Here is a 14582-nt window from a genome sequence, read left to right on the forward strand (position 1 = left end):
ATACACATTGCAGAATCACATCGGTTACACATCCACATTTTTAAATAATGCCATATTAGTAACTGTTATATTCTGCTACCTTTCCTATCCTCTACTATCACCCCTCCCCTCCCCTGCCATCTTCTCTCTCTACCCCATCTACTGTAATTCATTTCTCTCCTTGTTTTTTTTTTCCCATTCCCCTCACAACCACTTATATGTAATTTTGTATAACAATGAGGGTCTCCTTAGATTTCCATGCAATTTCCCTTTTCTCTCCCTTTCCCTCCCACCTCATTTCTCTGTTTAATGTTAATCTTTTCCTCCTGCTCTTCCTCCCTGCTCTGTTCTTAGTTGCTCTCATTATATCAAAGAAGACATTTGGCATTTGTTTTTTAGGAATTGGCTAGATTCACTTAGCATAATCTGCTCTAATGCCATCCATTTACCTGCAGATTCCATGGTTTTGTCATTTTTTAGTGCTGTGTAATACTCCATTATGTATAAATGCCACATTTTTTTTTTTATCCATTCATCTATTGAAGTGCATCTAGGTTGGTTCCACAGTCTAGCTATTGTGAATTGTGCTGCTATGAACATTGATGTGGCAGTATCCCTGTAGTACACTCTTTTAAGGTCTTCAGGGAATTGTCCGAGAAGGGCAATAGCTGAGTCAAATGGTGGTTCCATTCCCAGCTTTCCCAGGAATCTCTATACTGCTTTCCAAATTGGCCGCACCAATTTTCAGTCCCACCAGCAATGTAGAAGAGTACCCTTTTCCCCACATCCTCACCAGCACTTGTTGTTGTTTGACTTCATAATGGCTGCCAATCTTACTGGAATGAGATGGTATCTTAGGGTGGTTTTGATTTGCATTTTTCTGACTGCTAGAGATGGTGAGCATTTTTTCATGTAATTGTTGATTGACTGTAGGTCCTCCTCTGAGAAGTGTCTGTTCAGGTCCTTGGCCCATTTGTTGATTGGGTTGTTTGTTATCTTATTGTTTAATTTTTTGAGTTCTTTGTATACTCTGGATATCAGGGCTCTATCTGAAGTGTGAGGAGTAAAAGTTTGTTCCCATGATGTAGGATCCCTATTTACCTCTCTTATTGTTTCTCTTGCTGAGAAAAAACTTTTTAGTTTAAGTAAGTCCCATTTGTTGATTCTTGTTATTGACTCTTGTGCTATGGGTGTTCTATTAAGGAATTTGGAGCCCAACCCCACAATATGTAGATCGGAGCTTCAGGAATGACAAGGAAATAAAAGTTTTTCATGATAAACAAAAGTTAAAAAATTTGCAGCCAGAAAACCAGCACTGCAAAGCATCTTGAGCAAAACACTACATGAGGAAGAAATGAAAAACAACAACCAAAACCTACAGTGGGAAGTACCTCAGTAAAGACAGAGGGCAGGGGGAAAGCTAATCATGGAGAAACAAACTAAATTAAAAAAAAAAAAAAAAAAAGATAAATAATCAAACATGGCTGGAAGTACAAACCATATATCAATAGTAACTCTAAACATTAATGGCTTAAACTCTCCAATAAAGCGACATAGGCTGGTAACATGGATTAAAAAAACAAATCCAACAATATGCTGCCTCCAGGAGACACATCTGATTGGAAAAGACATACACAGGCTGAAAGTAAAAGATTGGCAAAAAAATATACCACGCACACGCTCCTCTTAAGCAAGCAGGGGTGGCCATCTTCATATCAAATAAAATCAACTTCAAGACTAAGTTAATCAAAAGGGATAAGGAAGGACATTATATACTGTTAAAAGGAACCATTCACCAACAAGACAGAACAGTTATCATTATTTATGCACCAAATAATGGTGCTGTGATGTTCATAAAACAAACTCTCCTCAAGTTCAAGAATCAAATAGACCACAACACAATAATTATGGGTGACTTCAACACACCTCTCTCACCATTGGACAGATCCTCCAAACAAAAGTTGAATAAAGAAACTATAGAACTCAATAACACAATCAATAACCTAGACTTAACTAACATACATAGAATATATCAACCATCATCAAGTGGATACACATTTTTCTCAGTAGCACATGGATCCTTCTCAAAAATAGACCATATATTATGCCATAGGGCAACCCTCAGTAAATATAAAGGGGTGGAGATAATACCATGCATTTTATCTGATCATAATGGAATGAAACTGGAAATCAACGATAAAAGAAGGAAGGAAAAATCATACATCTCATGGAAAATGAACAATATGTTACTGAATGATCAATAGGTTACAGAAGACATAAAGGAGGAAATCAAAAAATTCTTAGAGATAAATGAAAATACAGACACAACATATCTGAATCTATGGGACACAATGTAAGCAGTTTTAAGAGGGACATTCATCAATTGGAGGTCATTCCTCACAAAAAAAAAAAATAAAAAATAAAAAAATAAATAAATGAGCTCACTCTTCATCTCAAAGCCCTAGAAAAGGAAGAGCAAACAACAGCAAATATCAGAAAGCAAGAAATAATTAAAATCAGAGCGGAAATCAATGAAATTGAAACAAAAGAAACTATTGAAAAAATTGACAAAACTAAAAGTTGGTTCTTTGAAAAAATAAATAAGATTCACAGACCCTTAGCCATGCTAATGAAGAGAAGAGAGAGAACTCAAATTACTAACATATGGGATGAAAAAGGCAATATCACAACAGATACTACAGAAATACAGAAGATAATTAGGAATTATTTTGATAAACTATATTCCAATAAAATAGAAGATAGTGAAGACATTGATAAATTTCTTAAGTCATATGATTTGGCCAGACTGAGTCAGGAGGATACACACAATTTGAACTGACCAATATCAATGGATGAAATAGAAGAAGCAATCAAAAGACTGCCAACCAAGAAAAGCCCAGGACTGGATGGGTATACAGCGGAGTTTTTACAAAGCCTTTAAAGAAGAATTAATACCAACACTTTTCAAATTATTTCAGGAAATAGAAAATGAGGGAGCTCTTCCAAATTCATTCTATGAGGCCAACACCACCCTGATTCCAAAACCAGACAAAGACACCTCAAAGAAAGAAAACTACAGAGCAATATCTCTAATGAACCTAGATGCAAAAATCCTCAATAAAATTCCGGTGAATCAGTTACAAAAACACATCAAAAAAATTGTACACCATTATCAAGTATGATTCATCCCTGGGATGCAAGGATGGTTCAATATATGGAAATCAAAAAATGTTATTCACCACATCAATATACTTAAGGATAAGAACCATATGATCATCTCGATAGATGCAGAAAAAGCATTCAACAAAGTACAGCATCCCTTTATGTTCAAAACATTATAAATACTAGGGATAACAGGAACTTACCTCAACATTGTAAGAGCTATCTATGCTAAGCCTCAGGCTAGCATCATTCTGAATAAAGAAAAATTGAAGGCATTCCCTCTAAAATCTTGAACAAGACAGGGATGCCCTCTATCACCACTTCTATTCAATATAGTTCTTGAAACACTGGCCAGAGCAATTAAAAACAAAATATTTTTTAAAAATAAAAAATCTCTAAAGGCCATGTTACTGCACTGTAACCATGATTGGATGGACCATGGTTTTCTTAAATAAAGTTTCTGGATCATGATGTTCAGATCCCCACAGTTGCCCGATAAGACCACTAGATGGAGAGCGTTGTTTTTTTTTTTGTTTGTTTGTTTGTTTGTTTGCCAGTGGAGGTGCTCTACAGGTGGCTGGGGGCTTCTCTTGGTTGCTCCCATCAGAGTCCCTGAAGTGTCCCTATGCTGAGGTAGGTTTTACTGCAGATTCCAGGAAGTGATATGAAGCCAGGGTCTTTGACTACAGTACTACTATAGTACTGTAGCAGGAAGTTTATTTAAAATGGTGCAGGTCCTCCTCCTCATACAAGACAGGCTGAATATTTGCCCACAGCCTGAAGTCCTGATAGTGGCAGAGATATGGTCATAGGCCCCAATAATACCAATCTGGAAGAGAAAAGTAGAGACAATATTTTCTTCTCCTGAAAGTTATACTCTGTTTTATGAACACCCAGAACATATGGCCTGCCTTTTTTTTTTTTTTTTTTTTTTTTGATTCTTTAAAGTGTTTATAAGGAAGGTAACTGAGAAGGTGGGAAGATAATGTCGAATTTGAATCCAAGCCTAGCTCTACTCCAGGCTATTATGGACATTATCTGCTAATGTACCTCTTCTGCAACCACATTTAGAACAATGCTGGAAGAGACTGTATGAAACAGGAACAGTGCCTGCACAATTCTCACATTCCAGGTGCAGAGCCCTTCCTTTCTTCCCACCTCTGGAAGCCTTTTGTGTTCCCCAGCACTAAGATGGGGAAGGCCTAACAGAAAGGACGGGCTTCGGTGCCTCCCTATGACCAAGTCCAAGTGGTACAGGTTACAGATGCAGTTGTTCTGGCCCTTTTGAGGAGATTTTTAGATTTGCCATTGTCGTAAGAGTGCTTAGGGTTCGTTTTAATCATATATAGGAGATGCACATGAACACATGCACTGCCACAGAGAGCTACAGCTTTCTATAAGCAGTAGTGAAGAGCAATTTGGGAAGCTCCAGGGTTGGTCAGGAGATGAGGGTGTGGGAGGTGATGGAGAACATGGAAAAGAGACTTTTTTATATTCGCACAGGAAGAAAAGATGATACAGCATAAGTGGATTTAGTGTTATTATGTTATTATATTTTCAGTGAGCTTTAGGGGCCATGAGCCATCTCTGTTATGCTGGTAACTAGACATGCCATGATTAGATCACACAAAGACTGACTTTGGATGCTGGGAGCAAAATAGGAAGGATATTGGTAGTACGAAAATTATATTAGTTAATTTTCACATGAACAACTTGGGAAAATGGCTGACTATCTCTAAAAATTAGCTCTCTCCAGAAGGTCATGACTGGGTGAAGTGGTTCATGCCTGGGTGAGGTGGTCCATGCCTATAAATCAAGTGATTCAAGGGACTGAAGCTGGTGAATTGTAAGTTCAAGGTCAGCCTGAACAATTTAGTGAGATCCTGGCTCACAGTAAAATTAAAAAAAAAAAAAAAAAAAAAAAAAAAAAAAAAAAAAAAAAAACCATCTAGGGATCTTCTTCAGGTATAGTAGAACAGCTATAAAATGCTCTTGAGTTAAATCCACAGTAACTTCCTCTGCCCCCAAAATACACCCACCCACCCCACCCCCCACACACATACTCAGTCTAAGAATTTATCCCCTTTATGGTAAGCAAAGCCCCATTGTCAAAGAAGAAAGTCCCAAATGTAAAAGGCCTTGGTAACACAAGTACTTTTTATTTCCAGAGAAAAAAAGAAAATGACTCTGTAGGTTCTTCTAGAGGCTTGCTCTCTGCTCCCTCGGGCAAGGAACTGTGATCATTTTTTTTTTTTTTTTTTTGCTTAATGGGCCCTATGCAGCCTTGTGAGTGACTGCAGAGCACCAGGACTCTGTTTTAATAGAATGTCTTCCAGTAAGCCATAAATCTTGGCCAGCAGAGCAGAGAATTTTGATGCCTTTCAACAATCTCTCCTCTGTCCTTTTTTCCTCAATTTGTCACCAGGTGATACCTGCCTGGGGCAAACTCAGGATGTATAGGACAAGTATAGACTACTCAGATACAGAGAAGATGGCAGTGGCAAGGCTTTGAATCTCACTGTAGCTTTGTTTCTCTCGGGTGGCATCTTGGAAGGGGAAAGTGAAACACTGCACAGAAAATTCTGGAATGTGCAGGATCAGAAGTCAAAGGTTTTTCTTGTAGATGGCAAGATAATGTCCCAGGTCACCAGCTCCAGCACGCGGTTGCAGATTCTGATGGCCTTAATATTAATTTGTGTGTGTGTGTGTATGTGTGTGTGTGTGAAGTGAAGTCCTCAATGACTCACTATTCATTCTTGGAAAAGAAGACATGGAAAGACTGCTTACTCAATGGGGTTTCTGCTAAGGAAGAATCTTGCCTGTTGTTCAAGTAGGGGAATCTGGCTTGATACTGACAACTGACCCAAGACTAGTAAGTTTTGGAAGGTTGGTAGAACTCTTTGACAGAGAGTTAGTAGCACCACAATCAGGCCCAAATTAATAATTCTCCTGCCTGCAGGCTTTAGGTTTCTTCTGATAATATGCTGTGTGTCTCCTTCTGCTCCTTCTTTTGTTTCTTTCTTCCCTTCCTCACTACTGGGTGACAATCATTGTGCTTAAAGCACTGGGAGAAAAAATAAATTAGAAAAATACCAGTTCTTTTTTCAGCATGTATGATCTACCCTGAGCCTCAGCATGGTAAAAGCTTGTTTTTGGTAAGGGGCTTGCCCATCATGATGATGTTTAGTAATCCTATTCCCTACTTGAAAATAAAAAATGCCTCTAGAATGCCCAATGTCCACTTGGTGTAACCATTGCCATGGCTGAGAACTACTTAGCAGTGAGGCACAAAGCTAAGTTCACACCTTCAGTGGAGTTTGCATGGGTGTCTCTGTGCCTTCTTGGGGTCTGTTTTATTTAGTTTCATAAGTTTCTAAGCTTTGCCACATCATTGATATTTGTATGGTTTCTCCCCAGTTTGAATTTACTGGTGTTGAGTAAGGCATAATGTTTTCTTAAAAGTTTTGCCACCTTCTTTACATTTGTATGGGTTTTCTGCAGTATGAATTCTCTGGTATTGAGTAAGGCATGATTTTTGAGTCTAAATTACTGAAACTTTCAGGGGTTTAGTGCACACCTGTTGTGAGAGAGTAACTGAACAGAGGCTACCAGATGAATCGCTCCATCAACAGAGGCACCATATTAATATTTTGGGATTATCATGGAGGTATTTCTGTGACAGTAAAAGTTAGTGGAGGTATCTGTGCTTTATAGCACTATGGTGATCACTAAGTAACTATAGTTAGTACATTTTTTAAAAAAGTTTTTAAATAATGCAATTGTTCAGACTTATGTACAGCAAAAACTGAGTCTGATGACCACAAAACCTGAGCCTCTTTGTCTTTTTTTTTTTTTTTTTTTTTTTTTTTTTTGTACTTGGGATCAAACCAAAGTGCTCTCTACCACTAAGACACATTCCCAAATCTTTTTATTTACAGTTAGGATCTTCCTAAGTTGCTTAGATTCATGTGAAATTGCTGAGGCTGGTTTTGAAACTGTGACTCTCCTTCCTTGAACTCCCCTGCTGCTTGGATGAAAAGTGTGTGCCAGTGTGCCCAGCGAAAGATTGAGTCTTCCAGAATCCTGAGAGGACCTGAAGTACTGCAGTGGAAGAGATTTTCTCATACTTTATTAACTGTTAAAAACATCATTTACTTGGAAGAAGCAACTTGAAGAGCCAAGGATGGGTCCAGGGAAAGATGTAACTTTCTGAGCTTTCACTGTGTGGCTTGGGACAGACCTTTTTCTGAGTGACACAACTGTATCCTTGTAAATGTTACTGGAAGGATGGACTCACTAGTTCAGATGCTTTTCATTGACACCATTTTTTAACCATTCTTATTTTTTTTTTCAACTGTAATGAAATTATTGATTTAAAAAATGTGCAGGGCTGTGGTTTTCTATTAAGAGAAAAAAGGGCAACTATGTTTCATCAGGTACTGTCTCAGTGGTCTCTAAAACAGATGTCATATATATGCAAGCAGAGCCACACTTTGGTACAAAGACACACAGTGCTTTCCCTGGTCTGTCTAGCAAAAGCTATAGTATGTTTAGGGGTGGAAAAATGTAGTGTGCTTCTTTCTCATTTTTTCAGACCCTCTGAAGGCTCAGGGGCTCAAAGTCATGAATGGAGGCTCAGGACCCTCCGGGGTCATGGACAGGCCTCTTGCTATCTATTTAGTGTGAGCATTCATACCCACTACATGTGTGGATTTAACCACAACATATGTTGCACTTTACTGTTCAATATCTTTGTTTCTCAGCCACCTGGTTTCAAATTTGTGAACTCTGCATTTGATGTAGAAAGCTAAGATGTTTCATGCAGGACATTTCAAAAGCCAGAATCTGATGCCTGAAGTGTGACAAAACCATCTTTTTATGGACATGAAATCCTGAGTAAAATTTTTTAACTAACTACAAAGCAAAAGACATTGATTTCTGGGTGCAGGGATGCATGCCTTGTATCCAAGCAGTGCATGAGCCTGAAGCAGGATAATCACAAGTTCAAATCCAGTCTTAGTAGTAAAAGTGAGACTCTAAGCAACTCAGTGAAATTGTGTCTCTAAATAAATACAAAATAGGGCTGGGATGTGGCTTAGTGGTTGAGTGCCCCTGAATTCAATCCTTGGTATACAACCAAAACAAAATTAAATAAATAAATAAATAAGACATCGACATAGGACCATGCTCTCCAGCTGAGATTATGGGGAATATATTGATGTACCATAGACTTCAGGCATAAGATAATTTTATTAATGTGTTGGTTTGGTACAAATAGGCCTTTAAGTCCAGATATAGCTTTTGAAAAAAAAAAAAAAGATGATTTGAATTCAATCAATACAGAGAACCCGAGGAAAGGACAATTGAACCTGGAGAGGTCCACAGAAGGAAAGAAGGTGAAGCATCCAATCATGCTTCCTGCCCACTTCCATGGGCTAATGAGTAATGGCCATTTGGGCAAGAGTTGGAATTTTATGGAGTCAGTGCTTTGGAGCTATCTCTGGGCAATTGTAATTGTTCTTCCCAGTATGAAGTTTCTGGTGACCAATGAGGTTTGATCTTACAGGAAATGACTTTTAAGTCTATGGATTTGTGAGAATTGTTGAAAGTACGAATGATCTGTTTCTTGTTAACACTTGAAGCATACTTAAAATATGCCACATTCTTAACACTTACATGGCTCTTATTCAGTATGAATATTTGGTGAACAACAATACTTTTCCTAATAGAATAGCTTTGCCACATTCTTTGCATTTGTATGGTTTCTCCCCAGCATGAATTTTCTGGTGTTGAGAAATGTGTGATCTTTGATAAAGAGCTTTGCCACATTCTTTAAACTTGTATGGCCTTTTCCTAGTATTAATTCTCTTGTGTCAAATAAGTTATATTAGATTAGGCTTTGCCACATTCTCCAAATTTGTATGGATTTTCTCCCATAAGAAGTCTCTGGTGTTGACTAAGGAGTGACCTTCAATTAGAAGCTTTGCTACATTATAGATATTTGTATAGTTTCTCCCTAGTATCAATTCTCTGGTATTGAGTAAGGCATGATTTTTGATTCAAAGCTTTGCCACATTCTTTATATTTGTATGGCATTTCTCTACTATGAAGCCTCCGGTGTCAAGTAAGGTGTGATTTTTGATTAAAAGCTTTGCCACATTCTTTATATTTCTATGGATTTTCTCCAGTATGAATTCTCTGGTGTTGATTAAGGCATGATTTTTTATTAAAAACTTTGCCACTTTTCTTCACATTTGTATGCCATTTCTCCAGTATGAACTCTCTGGTGTTGAGTAAGTTGTGACTTTCGATTAAAAGCTTTGCCACATTCTTTACATTTGTATGGCTTTTCTCCAGTATGAATTATCTGGTGTTCAGTCAGGTGTGATTTTTTATTAAAAGCTTTGTCACATTCTTTACATTTGTATGGCTTTTCTCCAGTATGAATTCTCTGGTGTTGAGTAAGGCAAGATTTTTTATTAAAAGCTTTGCCGCATTCTTTACATTTGTATGGCTTTTCTCCTGTATGAAGTTTCTGGTGTTCAGTAAGGTGTGATTTTTTATTAAAAGCTTTGCCACATTCTTTACATTTGTATGGCATTTCTCCAGTATGAAGTCTCTGGTGTTGAGTAAATTTTGATTTTTGATTAAAAGTGTTGCCACATTCTTTACATTTGAATGGCTTTTCTCCAGTATGAAGTCTCTGGTGTTCAGTCAGGTGTGATTTTCGATTAAAAGCTTTTTCACATTCTTTACATTTGTATGGCTTTTCTCCAGTATGAATTTTCTGGTGTCTAGTAAGTTGTGATTTTTGATTAAAAGCTTTTTCACATGCTTTACATTTGTATGGCTTTTCTCCACTATGAATTTTCTCGTGTGTAGTAAGGTGTGATCTTTGATAAAAAGCTTTCCCACATTTTTCACATTTGTATGGCTGTTCTCCTGCATGAAGTCTCTGGTGTTCAGTAAGGTGTGATTTTTTATTAAAAGTGTTGCCACAATCTTTACATTTGTGTGGCTTTTCTCCAGTATGAATTCTCTGGTGTTCAGTCAGTTGTGATTTTCGATTAAAAGCTTTTTCACATTCTTTACATTTGTATGGCTTTTCTCCAGTATGAATTCTCTGGTGTTCAGTCAGGTGTGATTTTTTATTAAAAGCTTTGTCACATTCTTTACATTTGTATGGCTTTTCTCCAGTATGAATTCTCTGGTGTTGAGTAAGGCAAGATTTTTTATTAAAAGCTTTGCCACATTCTTTACATTTGTATGGCTTTTCTCCAGTATGAAGTCTCTGGTGTCCATTAAGGAGTGATCTTTGATAAAAAGCTTTGCCACATTCTTCACATTTGTATAGCTTTTCTCCTGTATGAAGTTTCTGGTGTTCAGTAAGGTGTGAATTTTTATTGAAAGCTTTGCCACATTCTTTACATTTGTATGGCATTTCTCCAGTATGAAGTCTCTGGTGTTGAGTAAGTTTTGATTTTTGATTAAAAGTGTTGCCACATTCTTTACATTTGAATGGCTTTTCTCCAGTATGAAGTCTCTGGTGTTCAGTCAGGTGTGATTTTCGATTAAAAGCTTTTTCACATTCTTTACATTTGTATGGCTTTTCTCCAGTATGAATTTTCTGGTGTCTAGTAAGTTGTGATTTTTGATTAAAAGCTTTTTCACATGCTTTACATTTGTATGGCTTTTCTCCACTATGAATTTTCTCGTGTGTAGTAAGGTGTGATCTTTGATAAAAAGCTTTCCCACATTTTTCACATTTGTATGGCTTTTCTCCACTATGAATTTTCTCGTGTGTAGTAAGGTGTGATCTTTGATAAAAAGCTTTCCCACATTTTTCACATTTGTATGGCTTTTCTCCACTATGAATTTTCTCGTGTGTAGTAAGGTGTGATCTTTGATAAAAAGCTTTCCCACATTTTTCACATTTGTATGGCTGTTCTCCTGCATGAAGTCTCTGGTGTTCAGTAAGGTGTGATTTTTTATTAAAAGTGTTGCCACATTCTTTACATTTGTATGGCTTTTCTCCAGTATGAATTCTCTGGTGTTCAGTCAGGTGTGATTTTCGATTAAAAGCTTTTTCACATTCTTTACATTTGTATGGCTTTTCTCCAGTATGAATTTTCTGGTGTTCAGTAAGGTATGATTTTTGATTAAAAGCATTGACACTTTTTTTACATTTCCAGATTTTCTCTCCAGTATGATTACTGTAGTGTTTAAAGAGGTTTGACCAACACTTAAAGACATTTTCACATTTCTTCAATTTGTAAGGTTTATCTCCATTGTAAAGCCTATTGTTTTTAGTAACAAATAGAATTTGAGTAAAATATTTTTTACATTCTTTACTTATGGAGGATTTATCACTGCTCTGATAAAGAAATGAGGAATTTTTAAATGATTTTACATACTTTTTTAACTTGTAGAGCTTCCCACCAATATTAATTTTCTGGAGTTCAGGAATTCTTGTAGTTTTATTAAAAATGCTTTCACATACCTTATATCTGTAATTTGTCTCTTGATTATAAAAGCTTGGATAAATAAATTTTGGGTATGGATTAAAAATTTTTACACTTTTCTCATTGTAAAGCTCTTTTAAATGATGACATGGGTGATTTCTAGGATTTAAAAAAAAGAAAATTTTAATGACTTTCACAGAATTTACATTGTTTTACACCAAATCTATTATATTGCTAATTACCTAGGGTAGAGACTGTCTACAGGTCTTAAAAGATTTTTCATAAATATAGGTCTCTCTTAGTATCTATGTCTACTTTTAAATTAAGCAATATTAGGAAAGTAGAAATACTCTCACATTCATTATAATTCCATGCATTGCCACAAGGAGAAACTGTTCATTTCATCATTTCTGTAAAGTAACAGTCAGACAAACTAATAAAATTCAGAAATTTTTTTCTTCTTCTTCTTCTTCTCCTTCTTCTTCTTCTATCCTGTCTAAAGAAATATTTGTGGATATTTACTCAACGGTGCATTTTAAATTATTCCAGTGACTAACTAAAGCATGAAATAGACTCCGTAGCAAATTTTTCCTGTATTTAGAGGAAGGGTATAATTACAAAATGCTGTGCAAATATATTTAAAAGCACACACAGGTCCTCAAATTGTACTGCCATATGTGTTGTTGTCTCTCTCCAGCTTAGCCAATGCCCCACATCCCTAGAGTTCCACCTTGCCTCCAACACACTATTGTCTATTTTTAATTTGCTGGGAATCCTGCAGGAACTGGGACATAATCATGGCCCTGATGTGCCAGAGCTTTCTTCATTAAGCCAAAGAGCAAACTTCATGTGAGCTGAGCTGCTCAACTTTCCAGCAAAAACATCTATCACTGAGGGTGTTTTTAAAATTCTTTCTATGTAACTAGCTCACTGAAATAAGTTAGAGAATACTTTTGATTTGTTGAAAACATATTCCTTGAGATGCACAGATGAGTAGTGCTAGGGCCTCAGAAAAATCTAATGGCAACAGGATTTAGTTCACTAGGGACATGTATAGGATCCAGGAAGTCTCTGTGTCTCACACTTGGAAAGTTTTTTCCATTCCACCCAAAACCACAAAATCCAAAGATCTTTTGGGATATTCACTTGGAGTCTTGTCAAAATCCCTGTTGATATGAAAGATGAAGCAGTGCATGTCAGATATCTATAAACTGTGCATGAAATTTTAAAAAAAAGGATGGAAGCCTTTAGGGAAAAAAAATCTGGTATCTCAGAACTCACAGTTGAAATGCAGCTGGTTTCAGACTATCCAGTACATGTTATATACTACCTAGTTTTGTCTAAATTCAGCATGGCACTGGAAATGGTATCATCCATTGGAGCCACATAGCCACATAGCATCACAGAGATGGTGAGACATGTCAGAATTCGAATCAACCTGTCTCAAGAAATACTCTTCCTTTTGAAATCTTATTCCTACTTTGATGCACACTCCCTTAAATAAAGAACTGGAAAATTATCTAGCAATTGTTTTTCAGAACTTATGTGGTCTAGGGAATCTATAAGATGTTTTACCTCTTTTAACATAAGTTCTTGCCTGGTCTTATGTTCCTTTACTAATTATTTCAGATATATATTTTTTTCAGATGGCTCATCACCTTCCAAAAAAGAAATTACTCAGGTGGGATGCTTGATGTCCCATGACATGGAGTTATTATGCTAACTTATGAGCCATAAATACATTGGTAACTACACAAAGACTGCTTCAAGTTGAATTAAAATTATAAATAATTATTTACAAGCATCTTTGACTCAAATCAAGTTTCAGGGAGAATCATGATAGAATCATGAAATGACAAAGATATTATAGATTTTTTTTTTTCTTACAGAGAAGTTTCATAGTAAGCCATTCCCCATCCAAAGGTGGTCTTACCTCACTACTGTGGCTGCTTTATTTTTCTCAAAGAGTTTTACAATTATTAGCTTATGCCCTTCATTGTTCTTCATTTGCCCCACACCGTCCCTACTACATCTGTCCCAGGTGTTTTCTACCTCTTAGCATGAGCCCAGAAAAGTGTCAGAAGCCTTCCACAATTCTCACAAGACCCTCATGTCTGCTTTTGGGGTGTGATGCATTCCTGCAAGCCATTTGGGCTGTGGGTTTTCTGGGAGACTGTTCTAGAAGTTCCTGAGACTTTCCTGTGTTTCGATTGTCATACATGATAGATGAGCTGTATGCTTATTTGATGTGTTTTAGAAAGATTTAACTGCTTCTCTTCCTCTTCTCTTTTGCTTAATTATTATTGCATTTAAACACAATACCTACCAAACTTTCACTGTAAGCACATTTAATTACTGAATTGTTCTTTTCAACAGAAATGTCTTAGTAAGGCTTGTTTCAGCATTTCCTTAATCTGCATGTATTTCTTTTAAGTAGAAATACTATGCATGTGTTTAAATTAGACAATCTGTCTATACTGTGTAGAAAATCTCTTTTTATTACTTTATTAAAAAGACAGATTAGAATGCTGCATCTTTAAATTAATGATCTGTACACGTTTCTCTATCCTGCGGTTATGTAGAGATTATTAAAAGTTTTAAAAACATAACTGACTATAAGCATTTTATAACTTTGTGAGTTTTTTTTTTTTTAATTAAAATGCCTATTTCTATCCTAATCCTATTTCTAAAGCTGAGCAACCTGGTTGAGTCTTTATTTTTCTAAAGGTATTTTTAAGATACAGCTTCATAATACCCTGTAAACATTGTGTAAATGTAATTTGATACATGTTTTTGCAATTTAAAATATTGTGTATTGCAAGTGGTTTTACAAAAAAAAATACTGAGCAGTAAAAATTTTACAATTACATTAATGTAATTTAAAGTTTTAACCAAAGAAAACTGATTGGCACTAGTTGAGCAGTCAGTCTTCTGAGATGTTTGTAATAATATAACCTGATGAACTTGTAATTTTCTGAA

The 14582-nt window shown here is 36.2% G+C and overlaps 1 protein-coding gene across 1 annotated transcript in view; it reads right to left on the bottom strand.

Moving 5' to 3' along the window:
* Positions 1-9367: 9367 nt before the first annotated feature.
* The window catches only part of LOC139707673 (zinc finger protein 493-like), an 81327-nt gene continuing 76112 nt past the window's right edge, over positions 9368-14582 (bottom strand). The window contains exon 2 of the mRNA XM_071619315.1: positions 9368-11438. Coding sequence (XP_071475416.1) covers positions 9368-11438 — 2071 coding nt within the window. The remainder of the gene's footprint in view (positions 11439-14582) is intronic.

This window comes from Marmota flaviventris, chromosome 11 (assembly GCF_047511675.1).
Source record: "Marmota flaviventris isolate mMarFla1 chromosome 11, mMarFla1.hap1, whole genome shotgun sequence".
Lineage (NCBI taxonomy): Eukaryota > Metazoa > Chordata > Mammalia > Rodentia > Sciuridae > Marmota > Marmota flaviventris.